This window comes from Anomaloglossus baeobatrachus, chromosome 5, assembly GCF_048569485.1.
Source record: "Anomaloglossus baeobatrachus isolate aAnoBae1 chromosome 5, aAnoBae1.hap1, whole genome shotgun sequence".
NCBI classification, from domain to species: Eukaryota; Metazoa; Chordata; class Amphibia; order Anura; family Aromobatidae; genus Anomaloglossus; species Anomaloglossus baeobatrachus.
The window spans coordinates 134291687-134307736 of record NC_134357.1 but is presented as its reverse complement, the minus strand read 5'-3'; the positions used below and the strand labels follow the sequence as shown (position 1 = coordinate 134307736).

The window sequence follows — 16050 nt, the reverse complement described above, 5'->3', positions numbered from 1 at the left end:
GCAAAAAATGTGGTCATGACACACTGTTATGGGGCGAGGATCTGCTGCTGACACTGTTATGGGGGTAATATCCCCAAATTCTCTACTAAGGTACCCCATCCTGGTAATGATCCTCCTGCCTTGTGTATATATTTATGTCCCTCATCCTGGTATAGCCCCATCTTGCTATATACTGCATCCTGGTATGTGCTCCCATCCTGCTATAGACGCCATCATCCTGCTCATATACCCCCATCATCCTGCTCATATACCCCCATCATCCTGCTCATATACCCCCATCATCCTGCTATATGCCATCATCCTATTCATATACTCCCATCATCCTGGTATATGGCCCCATCATCCTGCTCATATACCCCCATCATCTGCTCATATACCCCCATCATCCTGCTATATGCCATCATCCTGCTATATGCCATCATCCTGTTCATATACTCCCATCATCCTGGAATATGGCCCCATCCTGCTCATATACCCCCATCATCCTGCTATATGCCATCATCCTGCTCATATACCCCCATCCTGCGGCACACACAAAAAAAATAAACGTTTACACTCACCTTTCCTCGTTACATGCAGCATCACTCCTCCTCCTGTCTGTGCCGGCAGTGCTGTGTTGAGCCGGCCACGTTCCCTGCAGCACTGCGATGTATTGACCTCCAGTCTGCCGACGCGGCTGTGAAGACAGTGCGCTCAGCGATGACGTCATCACTGTGAGCACCGCTAGTCTCCAGTCCACACAGCACGGCAGGCAGATGGGAGGACATCACGATGCTGCAGGGGGAACGGTGAGTACATTGATTCACTGCACCCCGCGCTGATGATGATGCGCGGGGGGCAGTGAATATAGCCGCACATGATCACTCCAGGCTGCAGTTGCCAGGGGTGATCACGGCCGGCTGTTTACTATGCACGCGTCCCCGCCCATCATCCCGCCCACCTATCAGCCCCGGCTTCAGCACTGAGAGATGGGCGGGACGATGGGCGTGCATATGTAATGAGCGGGCCCACGTGGTCACGGCAGGCGCTGCTGCCTTCTCGTGCCCCCGATGACCCGCTCCACCGCAGCACCCTCATTCCCCGCAGCCATGCCCTACATTCAGACCATTAGACGCACCCCCCACTTTCCCCCAACATTTGGGGGGAAAAAAGTGCGTCTTATGGTTCTAAAAATACGGTAGTCAGATTTTGACACATCAGTCTACAGCAGCTGCTGACATTTCTCCGTATCCAAGTTCCTATGTCTTGTCACTTGACCTTGTTTGTATGTCAGGCATATGGATTTCAACCGCAATTCTTCCATGAAGACTACTTTAGGCCAGATTTATTCAAATAGTAGATGAGTATAGCTCCGTGCCACTAATTGCGGCCAATCCTGAGCTGATGACACTGCTAGACATCTTCTGATTTTGAATTGAAGTAAGCAAAATAATGGAAATTTCAGCCTCTGCACTGATTTTCTTTGGTGGACCACTGTCTGAGGTCCTCAACATTGCTCATTATGTCATAATGTCCTCAATGCTGAGAAATACAGACACATCCATCATGTAATAGCATCTGGGAAGAAGCGGTTCCAAATTTATATTGAAGGACAACGCCCCTAAATATCATTAGGAGTTATTGAGTGTATACAAGAACAAGGAGTCATGGGAGTGATGATATGTCCTCCTGAAATAGAGCCTGCCTGGAATTACATGAAAAGACGGAAGGATTTGCACAAGTCTACATCTACAGAAGATTTGTGGATAGTAAGATCTCTGCAATGACGTCCCTAATGATTAGCTACAGAAACGGTGTACAAGTGCACCTAGAGGAAGAAGGGAATTTTGTTTACTTACCGTAAATTCCTTTTCTTCTAGCTCCAATTGGGAGACCCAGACAATTGGGTGTATAGCTACTGCCTCCGGAGGCCACACAAAGTATTACACTCAAAAGTGTAAGGCCCCTCCCCTTCTGGCTATACACCCCCAGTGGGATCACTGGCTCACCAGTTTAGTGCAAAAGCAAGAAGGAGGAAAGCCAATAACTGGTTTAAAGACCAATTCAATCCGAAGAAACATCGGAGAACTGCAACCATTCACATGAACAACATGTGTACCGAAAAAAACCCTAAGAAAACAGGGCGGGTGCTGGGTCTCCCAATTGGAGCTAGAAGAAAAGGAATTTACGGTAAGTAAACAAAATTCCCTTCTTCTTTGTCGCTCCATTGGGAGACCCAGACAATTGGGACGTCCAAAAGCAGTCCCTGGGTGGGTAAAAGAATACCTCGTGGTAGGGCCGTCAAACAGCCCTTTCGTACAGGTGGGCAACCGCCGCCTGAAGGACTTGTCTACCTAGGCTGGCGTCTGCCGAAGCGTAGGTATGCACCTGATAATGCTTGGTAAAAGTGTGCAGACTCGACCAGGTAGGTGCCTGGCACACCTGCTGAGCCGTAGCCTGGTGCCGTAATGCCCAGGACGCACCCACGGCTCTGGTAGAATGGGCATTCAGCCCTGAGGGAACCGGGAGCCTAGCAGAACGGTAGGTTTCAAGAATTGGTTCCTTGATCCACCGAGTCAGGGTGGATTTGGAAGCTTGCGACCCTTTACGCTGACCAGCGACAAGGACAAAGGGTCCATCCGGGCGGCACAGGAGCGCCGTGCGGGAATGTAGATCCTGAGTGCTCTCACCAGATCCAACAGATGCAAATCCTTTTCAAATTGATGGACTGGATGAGGACACAAAGAAGGTAAGGTGATATCTTGATTGAGATGAAAGTGGGATACCACCTTAGGGAGAAAGTCCGGAATCGGACGCCGAACCCCCTTGTCCTGGTGAAGACCAGGAATGGAGATTTGCATGACAGCGCTGCTAGCTCGGACACTCTCTGAAGAGACGTGACCGCTACTAGAAAGGCCACTTTCTGTGAAAGACGGAAAAGGGAAACAACTTTCAAAGGCTCGAAAGGCGGCTTCAAGAGAGTCATTAGAACCTTGTTCAGACTCCAGAGCTCTAACGGCCGCTTGTACGGAGTGATGAGAAGACAAACTCCCTGCAGGAACGTGCGTACCTGCGGAAGTCGGCTAGGCGTTTCTGAAAAAATACAGATAGCGCTGACACTTGTCCTTTAAGGGAGCTGAGCGACCAACCATTTTCCAACCGAGATTGTAGGAAGGAAGGAAAAATAGGCGATGCAAATGGCCAGGGAGAAACTCCTTGAGCAGAGCACCAAGATAAGAATATCTTCCACGAGCTGTGGTAGATCTTGGCGGACGTTGGCTTCTTGGCCTGCGTCATGGTGACAACCACTCCTGAGATAATCCTGAAGACGCTAGGATCCAGGACTCAATGGCTACACCGTCATGTTCAGGGCCGCAGAGTTCAGATGGAAAAAAGGGCCCTTGAAACAGCAAGTCTGGTCGGTCTGGTAGTGCCCACGGTTGGCCTACCGTGAGGTACCACAGATCCGGGAACCCCGACCTCCTCGGCCAATCTGGAGCGACGAGGATGGCGCGGCGACAGTCGGACTTGATCTTGCGCAGCACTCTGGGCAACAATGCCAGAGGTGGGACACATAAGGTAGCCGGGACTGCGACCAATGTTGAACTGAGGCGTCCGCCGCCAGAGCTCGATGATCGTGAGACTGTGCTATGAAGCCGGGACAATGTTGTTGTGCCGTGACGCCATTATGTCGACGTCCGGCATCCCGCAGCGGCGACAGATCTCCTGAAACCCGTCCGGGTGAAGAAATCATTCCCCTGCGTCCATACCCTGGCGACTGAGGAAGTCTGCTTCCTAGTTTACCACGCCTGGGATGTGAACTGCGGATATGGTGGATGCCGTGTCTTCCACCCACGTCAGAATCCGCCGGCTTCCTGGAAGGCTTGCCGGCTGCGTGTTCTTCCGTGGTGGTTGATGTATGCCACCGCTGTGGAGATATCCGACTGAATTCGGATGTGCTTGCTTTTCAGCCACTGCTGGAAGGCTTGTAGGACAAGATACACTGCTCTGATTTCCAGAACATTGATCTGAAGGGTGGACTCTTGCTGAATCCACGTACCTTGAGCCCTGTGGTAGAGAAAAACTGCTCTCCACTCTGATAGACTCGTGCCTGTCGTAACTACCGCCCAGGATGGGGGTAGTAAGGACCTTTTTTCTGACCCTGAGGTGGGAAGAAGCCACCACCGTAGAGATTCTTTGGCCGCCTGAGAAAGGGAGACGTCTCTGTCGATGGGCGTCGACCTCCCGTCTCATTGGCGGAGAATGTCCCATTGTAGTGGACGCAGATGAAACTGCTCGAAAGGGACTGCCGCCATTGCTACCATCTTACGTGAGAAGTGCATGCGGCGTCTCAATGTGTGCGACTGATCCTAAGGAGAGATTGCAGCCTTGTCTGTAGTGAACGCTGTTTGTCTAGCGGAAGCTTCACTATCGCTGAGAGAGTATGAAACTCCATGCCTAGATATGTTAGTGATTGGCCCGGGGTCGGATCTGACTTTGAAAAGTTGATGATCCACCCGAACTCTGGAGAGTCTCCAGCGCAACGTTCGGCTGTGTTGGCATGTTCCTTAAGAGGGTGCCTTGACAAGTAGATCTCCCAAATACGGGATCACAGAGTGACCTTGGGATTGCAGGACTGGTACTACTGCTGCCATGACCTTAGCGAAGACCCGTGGGGCTATCGCCAGCCGGAAGGCAGAGTTACGAACTGAAGGTGTTCGCGTCCTATAACAAAGCGTAGAAACGCCGGAGCTCTGGATCAATCGGCACGTGGGGATAAGCATCCTTGACGTGTATCGATGTTAGGAAATTTCCTTGAAACATTGAGGCGATGACGGAGCGGGGGGATTACATCCGGAACCGCCTGGTGTTCACGAGCTGGTTGAGCCGTGTTAGATCCAGAACGGGACGAAAATACTCGTCCTTTCTTGGCACCGCAAATAATTCGGAGTAAAAACCGTGACCTTGTTCCTGAAGAGGAACGGGGGTCACCACTCGTTGTGCCTTTAGAGTGCCCACCGCCTGCAGAAGAGCATCGGCTCGGTCGGGAGGTGGAGAAGTTCTGAAGAATTGAGTTGGAGGACGAGAACTGAACTCTATCCTGTACCCGTGAGACAGAATGTCTCTCACCCAACGGTCTTTGACCTGTGACAGCTAAATGTCGCCAAGGCGGGAGAGCCTGCTACCGACCGAGGATGCGGAGAGAGGAGGCCGCAAGTCATGAGGAAGCCTCTTGGAAGCGGGTTTTCAGGCTGTCTTTTTTGGGCGTGACTGAGCCCGCCAAGAAACTGAGCTCCTCTGATCCTTTTGAGTCCTCTTTGGACGAGGAGAAATGGGACCTGCCCGAGCCTTGAAAAGACCGAAAACCCCGACTGTCCCTTGGTATGTTGGGATTTGTTTTGTCTGGGCTGAGGCAAGGAAGAATCCTTACTCTTGAACTGTTTAATGATTACATCTCACGCACACTAAACAGTCGGTCAGCAGAACAAGGCAAACTGGTTAAGCCCTTTTTTGGAAGCAGAATCTGCCTTCCATTCAGTTAACACCCAGGCCCTGCGTAAAAACCACGGAGTTAGCGGACGCCACTGCCGTACGGGTCGTAGAGTCTAGGACAGCATTATTCGCATAAGACGCAAATGCAGACATTTGAGCGGTTAAGGATGACACTTGCGGAACAGATGTACGTGTGACCGTGTCCATCTGTGTAAGACAAGCTGAAGTAGCTTGGAGTGCCTCTACGGCTGCGAATGCTGGAGCTAACAGCGCGCCGATAGCCTCATAGATGGATTTCGACCAGAGATCCCTCTGTCTGTCAGTGGCATCTTTAAGTGCAGCCCCATCTTCCACTGCAACTATGGATCTAGCTGCAAGCTGGAGATTGGAGGATGCCCCTTGGGACACTGGGTCCAGCCATTGCCCACGTCAGGGGGTAGGGATAACGTGTATCCTCAGCCGTTTGGAGAAGCGCTTAACTGGATAAGCGTGGTGTTCCTGGACTGCCTGTGTAAAGTCAGGGTGGCCAAGGAAAGTATTTAATTTACGCTTGGGATACGTGAATGGAATTTCTCCTGCTATGTAGCTGACTCTTCCACCGGAGGAGCTGGGGGAGAAATAACTAACATTCTATTGATGGACGCTATGAGATTATTGACTATGGCGTCACCATCAGGTGTATCCAGATTGAGATCGGTCTCAGGATTAGATCTTGAGCAGCTAGCTCCGCCACATCACACAGAGAGTCCGCTTCTGGGACCCTGACTAGTGTGATGAAGTCGAGGGCCGCTCATAGTGAGCCTCTCAGGCTGTCTGGGACTGTCGTCCGTGTCAGAGCCGTCACTCTGGGAAGCACATGACACCCTCGGAGCTCAAAGCTGTTCCCACTGAGGGGGACCATGGATAATGAATGAACAGTGGCCATGGATTTGAGAGACTTGTCTGGACTGCAAGGCTTCTAGTATCATAGCCATAGTCTCAGAAGATCTGCCAGTAAATACTGCAGGCTCCGTCCCCATGTCCTGACGATTAGCAGAGACTCCGTAGTATACAATGGGGGTCTATGTACACTGCCGGCCATATAGCCGTACATGCCGTACCGGCTGCATAGAAAACATGTGCTTCTGCACCTCTGTTTTACACAGACAATATGCTGTTACGTCCTCCGCACAATCAAGGAGGGTATATACAAAAATGCAGCTAAACAGTGCAATGCATAGTGAATAAGCATATATGTATATGTGCACTTCGGCACTAGTGGAGTCAGCCCCACAGGTGCTGCTTAACGCCTGGTCACAGCGGTTGTGTGACTATCCGAATCCCTGCCAGGGATTCCTAAACTTGTCTCTTCTGTCGCTACAGAAAAACACTGACAAGAATGGCTGCCGGCGTCCTGTGTGGAGGAGGAAGCCGTGGGCGTGCCTGAGAAAATGCGGGAATCCGGCTTCACAGTGTACACAGTGAGAGGGGTGGAGTATGCAAAGCATACTCCAGCTCTCAGCGCTGCCGGTTTCACAGTGCACACAGTGAGAGGGGTGGAGTATGCAAAGCATACTCCAGCTCTCAGCGCTGCCGTGCTGTGCAGCGTCACGCCCCTACCCTGACTGGCAGGTCTGTGGGCGGAAACGAAGTGAGACTAGGCCGCGCAAGCCGGGGACTCGAGTGATAAGCGCGGCCGGCATATAAGCCTTGGTCGGCGCGGAAGTCCCCGGCGCACCACAAGTCCCAGCCGCGCCCGAAATAAAAATGGCAACGGCGGTTAGCGCGGTAGTCCCCTAATACACTAACACACCCAGCAAGCTGTAGTGTGCGATGGCACTAGTGCGGGCAGCGCCGCCGTCCCTGGCGCACTAACACACCCAGCAATGCTGCCGTGTGTCCGTGCGCGGTCCCCACAGGGACACAGAGTACCTCAACGTAGCAGGGCCATGTCCCTGAGGATACTCCGCTCCATGTCCAGCAGATTCCCAGGAGCTGTGGATGGAGCACGGTCTCAGTGCCTGGAGACCGATATGATCCCACTTCACCCAGAGCCCTGAGGGGATGGGGAAGGAAAGCAGCATGTGGGCTCCAGCCTCCGTACCCACAATGGGTACCTCAACCTTACAAACACCGCCGACAAAAAGTGGGGTGAGAAGGGAGCATGCTGGGGACCCTAGTATGGGTCCTCTTTTCTTCCATCCGACATAGTCAGCAGCTGCTGCTGACTAAACAGTGGAGCTATGCGTGGATGTCTGACCTCCTTCGCACAAAGCACAAAACTGGTGAGCCAGTGATCCCACTGGGGGTGTATAGCCAGAAGGGGAGGGGCCTTACACTTTTGAGTGTAATACTTTGTGTGGCCTCCGGAGGCAGTAGCTATACACCCAATTGTCTGGGTCTCCCAATGGAGCGACAAAGAAATGATGCTTTTTTTGAAGGTAAAGGGCAGACACCAAATAGTGATTTCACTTAGATTTCACTTTAGTGTTCACTCATTTTGCTAACTGATAAAAATACTCTATTAAACACTACTTTATTCAATAACATTCTTACTCTGCAGCATTGTTTCCACGCCTACCTAAAACTTATGCACAGTACTGTATAGCTATATATGGAGACAGACCGACGCATTCATTTATTTTTGCCAAAAGAATTGTACATACTGGGTCAGATGCCACTATGGAGCAGCGTTGGACCAGGCCATTGAATGCTCTTTGTAGTGGTAGATGTTCTGCCGGCAACTCTTTTTTCTCTATTTTTTCAACAGGCATCCGATGATACTGTAGACAAATAATTGTACATGCTTGTATTAGCTCTGATTAAATATAGAACAACTTAAAAAAGTAAAGCATCTTCAGGGTCGAATTATACTATTATGGTCAGTACTGTTTCACTGTAGGTGCGCTCTACGGCACAGTGTTCCCAGTGCATCTAGGGGAGACTACAATATCTGACGTAGTTACATAAAAACAAAAAATTTGGCTCGAGTACCTGAGTATAATGAAGTCAAAGGGGTAGCTTGAGCAATTTTTCGTGAACTTTCCCATTATACTCGGGTACTTGAGCCACGCCCATCTGAGCATCCAAGTGCTCTTGACAAGTACAGATCATCCAAGCATGGTAGTGCTCACTCATCACTAGTTATGACCGTTCTGTACACCACCACTATCTCTACTGGCAGATGAGCCATTACTTATACACTTCATATAAGTATGCTGCCTTATCTCCTGCAAGACCCTTCAAAGTGATGGCTGTCAACTAAAAAGTACTATATTATATTTATAGTGCCTATAATAATCTGCCCTTAATATTGTGGTATACCTGCATGCTTAATTCTTTAGGGGCTCCTGGAGGAGTCTGAGTAGGATCCAGATTGCTGCTGGGATGCGGCTGGAGGGTTTCTGGCTCAGACGGCAGCTGCATCACTGGAGTTGTAATGGGAGCTGGAGGGACCAAAGGGCTTGGCTAAAATAACAGCACAGTTATTAGAAAAGTTAAAAAAATGTAGTATTTTTGCAAATCATTTTGTAACCATTTGTCTGATTTTTCCCAATTCATTCATTGTCTGAATATACCGTATTTTACGGACTATAAGACGCACTTTTTACCCCCAAATGTTGGGGGAAAGTGGAGGGTGCGTCTAATGGTCTGAATGTAGGGCATGGCTGCGGGGAATGAGGGTGCTGCGGTGGAGCGGGTCATCGGGGGCACGAGCAGGCTGCAGCAGTGCCTTCCGTGACCACGTGGGCCCGCTCATTACATATGCACGCCCATACTCCCGCCCATCTCTCAGCGCTGAAGCCGCCACTGACATGGGCGGGGACGCGCGCATAATTAACAGCCGGCCGTGATCACCCCTGGCAACTACAGCCAGGAGTGATCATGTGCGGCTATATTCACTGCCCCCCGCGCATCATCATCAGTGCAGGGCGCAGTGAATCAATGTACTCACCGTTCCCTGCAGCATCGCGATGTCCTCCAGTCTGCCGGCCGCGCTGTGTGGAGACTAGCGGTGCTCACAGCGATGACGTCATCGCTGTGCGCATGTGTGTCCACACAGCCGCGCCAGCAGACTGGAGGACATCGTGATGCTGCGGGGAACGTGGCCGGCTCAACACAGCGCTGCCAGCACAGACAGGAGGAGGAGCGACGCTGCGTGGAACGAGGAAAGGTGAGTGTAAACGTTTATTTATTTTTTTTGTGTGTCGCAGGATGGGGGTATATGAGCAGGATGATGGGGGTATATGAGCAGGATGATGGGGGTATATGAGCAGGATGAAGGGGGTATATGAGCAGGATGAAGGGGGTATATGAGCAGGATGATGAGGGTATATGAGCAGGATGATGAGGGTATATGAGCAGGATGATGAGGGTATATGAGCAGGATGATTAGGGTATATGAGCAGGATGATGAGGGTATATGAGCAGGATGATGAGGGTATATGAGCAGGATGATGAGGGTATATGAGCAGGATGATGAGGGTATATGAGCAGGATGATGAGGGTAAATGAGCAGGATGATGAGGGTAAATGAGCAGGATGATGAGGGTATATGAGCAGGATGATGAGGGTATATGAGCAGATGATGGGGGTATATGAGCAGGATGATGGGGGTATATGAGCAGGATGATGGGGGTATATGAGCAGGATGATGGCGCATATAGCAGGATGATGGCGTATATAGCAGGATGATGGCGGATATAGCAGGATGATGGCTGATATAGCAGGATGATGGCGTATATAGCAGGATGATGGCGTATATAGCAGGATGGGAGCACATACCAGGATGGCAGTATATAGCAAGATGGGGCTATAGCAGGATGAGGGACATAAATATATACACAAGGCAGGAGGATCATTACCAGGATGGGGTACCTTAGTAGAGAATTTGGGGACATTACCCCTATAACAGTGTCAGCAGGAGATCCTCGCCCCATAACAGTGTGATGACCACATTTTTTGCTTAAAATTTAATTTTCCTATTTTCCTTCTCTAAAACCAGGGTGGGTCTTATGGTTCGGTGCGTCTTATAGTCCGAAAAATACGGTAATTTATAAATATCCACGTGCTTGCTGCAAAAACATCCCAAAGTAGATTGCTTTATTTTTTTTTAATGCAAAAACGGAAACACCGTGTGAATAAACCATTGGATATGTTTTTTTGAAAAGTCAACAATAACATTAAGTTGGGTCTACTGGTAAATTCTTAAATGAGATATTTGTAGGAAACTACTTAAATGACATTTCCAAGTTATGCTGGCATTCCCAGAATCCATTCCATCAACGTTTTAAGTTTTGCAAATTTCTGGCAGCGTCCCTGCAGAGCAGACCATAATGCAATGTCCAGACTGAACATACTATGGGGGATGGATTTTTATTAAATTAGATATTGCAGCCCCTGATTGCAAGGTATTGATATACTCAATATAAATCTTATATATGGAATTGTTGCCTCTGAGATTCATCCACTCCCTGTAAGGGGTATAGTAGGGGTGTAATAGGGGTGTTTTGGGTTACTCTTGGAGGCGAGGGCATCAGTCACCTCTGAGGCTAGGGCACCGGCCCAGCTGCCTGTTAAACCGCAGCATGAGTCATGACTGAAGCTAATCAGGACTAGTAAATTGCCTTATAATGTCAGCTTTCTGGATGCCGTGGGAGGATTTAAACCCATAAATACAAGTCTTCTGGCATGTGAGATTGAGAGGTAGGAGTATTATTCTGCTCTGGCTAAGCCACATAGTCAAGGAAGATTCTCTCCAATAAGGCCACATCAAAAGGAGATGGTTTTAACGAGAAGCTAATCCTGTTGTAGTGAGCACAGCCTGCAGCTGATTCCCAGCCAGGCCTTCTACAGACAGCCAAGAGCCCGAGTACGAGGCACAGGAACATGGACGCCATAGAGGAAGGACACTACATAGCTTCAGCCAGGGCCGGATTAAGGTTGGTGGGGGCCCCTGGGCAGAAAATCTGGTGGGGGCCCCATAACGTTAACATTTTTAGCTATAACAGTAGAGCGCGAACCGTAGCATTTAGATATAAATCCAATGAACATTTATCTTATCCTGTTCTGCCACATTCAGATTTACAGCACTACAATACAGACACAGTCCAGGATAACTCACATCCATCACTTATACACAGAAAGTAGAGTTAGGCTATGTGCGCACGTTGCGTTTGTCTCTGCAGAAATTTCTGCAGCAATTTGAACAGCACACGTGCGCTTCAAATCGCTACAGAAAGAGTCCGTAATGAAAAGCCAATTTCATGCGCTCTGAGTGCAGCCCCTCCCATAGACAGAGCAGGGGCTGCATGCAAAGCACATGAAAGAAGTGACACGTCACTTCTTAGAACGCAGCACTTCAGGCAGCAGCCGAATCACTACACTCTAATACGCCACGTGCGCACAGCTCCTGCATAATCTCCATAGATTGTGCTGGGGACGCAGGACGCATGCAGTTACGCTGCGGTGCAGATCGCAGCGTAACTGCATGCAAATACGCAACGTGCGTACAGAACCTTACTCACATATTTTTTATTGATCCCAATGTTAAGGCAGCCAGGGCCGGCTCCAGGTTTTTGTGGCCTCCGGGTGAAAGAGTCTCAGTGTGCCCCATCCACACACAGACACGCACATACACATACAGGCATACGTATATATACATATTTGAAGACAAATTCAGAAAAATACATATAAACAGACAAATATATGCACAGTCATATACACTGACATACATGCAGACACAGACGCATTAGGGCTCGTGCGCACGTTGCGTAATTCCATGCATTTATGCTGCGTATAGCACTGCAGTGTAAATGCATGCGTCCTGCGTCCCCTATACAAGCTATGTAGATTGTGCATGACACGTGCGCACGTTGCTTTTATGAACGCAGTGATTTGGGTGCTAAAATGTTGACCCAAATCTGTGAGTTCATAAAATGAGCATGTCAATTATTCCGTGCGCTATGGATGCAGCTCCCCTCTGTCTATCGTGGGGGAAGCAGCCAGAGCGCATGAAATCGGCATTTTTTGTAAAGAAAAACTGCATCCATTATGCAGTGTTTCTGCAGCGATTTGACGCGCACATGTGCTGTCAAATCGCTGCAGAATATTCAGTAGTTACGTGCGCATGAGCCCTTACAGGTATTAATATGGGGAAATCGCCAGCAGCCTCACTCACCTCTCCCGCTTGTTTCCGTCCAGCTCCTTTAGGACATGTGGCTGTGTTTCACGATGGCTGTCACTAACAGACATGACTGCACACTGACAGCACTGCTGTATATACATCACAGGAGGGGCTGGGGGCTACAATATATACATTACAAGAGGGGCAGGGGGCATAGACGTTACTGGAGTGGAAAACAGCTCTGGTGGTGTACTCATTACTGGGATGGGTGACATAGCGCTCTGGGGGACCCATATAGTTCTGGGGGGCTGCACAGACTGATTCTTACACACACAGCTCTGACACACACACACACACACACACAACTCTGACACACACACACAGCTCTGACACACACACACACACACACACACACACACAGCTCTGAGACACACACACAGCTCTGACACACACAGCTCTGACACACACACACAGCTTTGACACACAGCTCTGACACACACACACAGCTCTGACACACACACACACACACACAGCTCTGACACACACACACAGCTCTGACACACACACACACACACCCAGCTCTGACACAAACACACACACAGCTCTGACACACACACACACACACACAGCTCTGACACAAACACACACACAGCTCTGACACAGACACACAGCTCTGACACACACACACACAGCTCTGACACAGACACACAGCTCTGACACACACACACACAGCTCTGACACACACACACACAGCTCTGACACACACACACACACACACAGCTCTGACACACACACACACAGCTCTGACACACACACACACACACAGCTCTGACACACACACACAGAGCTCTGACACACACACACACAGCTCTGACACACACACACACAGCTCTGACACACACACACACAGCTCTGACACACACACAGCTCTGACACACACACACACAGCTCTGACACACACTGCGGGATGTTATTTTTAGGCTGGGAAGGGCCCGAAAACCATGGATCCTCCATGCCTGATAATATCAGCCTGCAGCTGTCTGCTTTACCTCTACTAGTCACTTTTTAAAAATTATTTATTAGCCTAAACAACCTTTAGTGCCACATGAAAGACACTAAAGAGTGCAAGTTTAAAATATTTAGGGTAGTTGAGACATTATATAGCTGCAGGATATTTATTTTTTTCCTGTGAGGTGTGTTTAAAAAAAAAAAAAAAGAGAATTTTGTTACTTACCATAAATTCTTTTTCTTATAGTTCCGTATTGGGAGACCCAGACCATGGGTGTTTAGCTTCTGCCTCCGGAGGACACACAAAGTACTACACTTAAAAGTGTAGCTCCTCCCTCTGAGCTTATACACCCCCTGGTAGCCAGTCCTAGCCAGTTTAGTGCAAAAGCTGAAGGAGAATAGCCACCCACAAGTAGAACCGAGTAAGAACCGGAACAACCGGAGACTCTGTCCAGGACAACAGCCGGTGATAACACACGGAACAAGAAAATTGCCAACAGGCAACAGGGAGGGAGCTGGGTCTCCCAATACGGAACTATAAGAAAAAGAATTTACAGTAAGTAACAAAATTCTCTTTTTCTTTATCGTTCCTTTGGGAGACCCAGACCATGGGACGCTCCAAAGCTGTCCCTGGGTGGGAATAAACAGAAAAAACTAAGAAGTAGGCGGAGCCTAACTTCACAAGTGGGCGACAGCCGCCTGAAGGATGCGTCTGCCCAAGCTCGCATCTGCCGAAGCATGAGCATGCAACTTGGTAGTGCTTCGAAAAGGTATGCAGGCTAGTCCAAGTGGCAGCTTGACAGACTTGTTGAGCCGTAGCCTGGTGCCTAAAAGCCCAAGAGGCACCGACAGCTCTGGTCGAGTGTGCTTTGATCCCCGGCGGGGGATGCACCTGAGTACTCTGGTAGGCGTCCGAAATGGTCGATCTAATCCAACGGGCCAAGGTCGGCTTAGAAGCAGAGAGACCCTTGCGCCGCCCTGTGGTTAGCACAAAAAGAGAGGTGCACCGCCTAAGCGCAGCGGTGCGAGACACATAAATCCGGAGAGCACGCACCAAATCTAGAGTATGCAGCGCTTTCTCAAAGTGATGAACAGGGGCCGGACAGAAGGAAGGCAAGGAAATATCCTGGTTAAGGTGGAAGGGAGAGACCACCTTAGGAAGAAAGTCCGGGGTCGGACGGAGAACTACCTTGTCTTGGTGAAAAAACAAAAAAGGTGACTCCGAGGAGAGCGCAGCCAAATCAGAGACTCTCCTGAGAGAAGTTATGGCAACTAGAAAGGCCACCTTTTGAGAAAGACGATACAAAGAAACCTCCCTAAGAGGCTCAAAGGGGGGTTTCTGCAATACCGTGAGGACCAAGTTAAGGTCCCAGGGATCCAAGGGCCGCCGATAAGGCGGAATGATGTGAGACGCACCTTGCATGAAGGTGCAGATTTGAGCCAACCGGGCGATACGCCGCTGGAACAGCACTGATAGAGCTGAGACACTGTCCCTTGAGAGAGTTGAGGGACAGTCCTAGCTGCAGACCGGACTGTAAAAAAGACAGAAGGGTCGGCAACGAGAATGGCCAAGGAGAATGGCCGGAAGAGCGACACCAGGACAGGAAAATTTTCCAAGTCCTGTGATAGATCTTGATGGAGGAAGACTTACGGGCCCGAGTCATAGTGGAGATGACTTCAGGAGGAATACCAGAAGCCGTCAAAATCCAGGACTCAAGAGCCACGCCGTCAATTTGAGTGCCGCAGAATTCGGGCGGAAAAACGGACCTTGTGAGAGCAGGTCTGGACGGTCCGGAAGATGCCACGGCATCTCCACGGACAGTTGGAGCAGGTCCGGATACCAAGCTCGCCTGGGCCAGTCCGGTGCAATGAGGATGACTCGACGGCCCTCCATTCTGATCTTGCGCAGGACTCTGGGCAAGAGAGCTAGAGGGGGAAACACGTAGGACAGACGAAACTGGGACCAGTCTTGAACCAGAGCGTCCGCGGCGAAGGCCTGAGGATCGTGGGAGCGAGCCACGTAAACCGGAACCTAGTTGTTGTGACGGGATGCCATTAGGTCCACGTCCGGAGTGCCCCACTTGCGGCAGATTGACTGAAACACTGCCGGGTGCAGGGACCACTCGCCACCATCCACGGATTGACGGCTGAGATAATCTGCCTCCCAGTTTTCTACGCCAGGGATGTGGACTGCGGATATGGTGGACTTGGAGTCCTCCGCCCATTGAAGAATGCGTTGGACCTCCAACATTGCCAGGCGGCTGCGTGTCCCGCCTTGGTGATTGATGTAGGCAACCGCTGTAGCGTTGTCTGACTGGACTCGAATGTGCCTGCCCGCCAACAGGTGGTGAAAGGCTAGGAGAGCTAGAAGCACAGCTCTGGTTTCCAGCACATTGATTGAAAGGGCTGCCTCGGACGGAGTCCAAGTACCCTGTGCTCTGTGGTGGAGATGTACCACTCCCCAG

At 50.1% G+C, this 16050-nt stretch overlaps 1 protein-coding gene across 5 annotated transcripts in view; it reads right to left on the bottom strand.

The window, feature by feature from the left end:
- Positions 1-16050, bottom strand: part of SEC31B (SEC31 homolog B, COPII component) — a 231866-nt gene that overhangs the window by 9113 nt on the left and 206703 nt on the right. For all 5 annotated transcript variants that reach the window (XM_075348917.1, XM_075348918.1, XM_075348919.1 and 2 more), the window contains 2 exons: positions 8776-8919; positions 8118-8234 (listed from right to left, as the gene is read on the bottom strand). In XM_075348917.1, coding sequence (XP_075205032.1) covers positions 8118-8234; positions 8776-8919 — 261 coding nt within the window. The remainder of the gene's footprint in view (positions 1-8117; positions 8235-8775; positions 8920-16050) is intronic.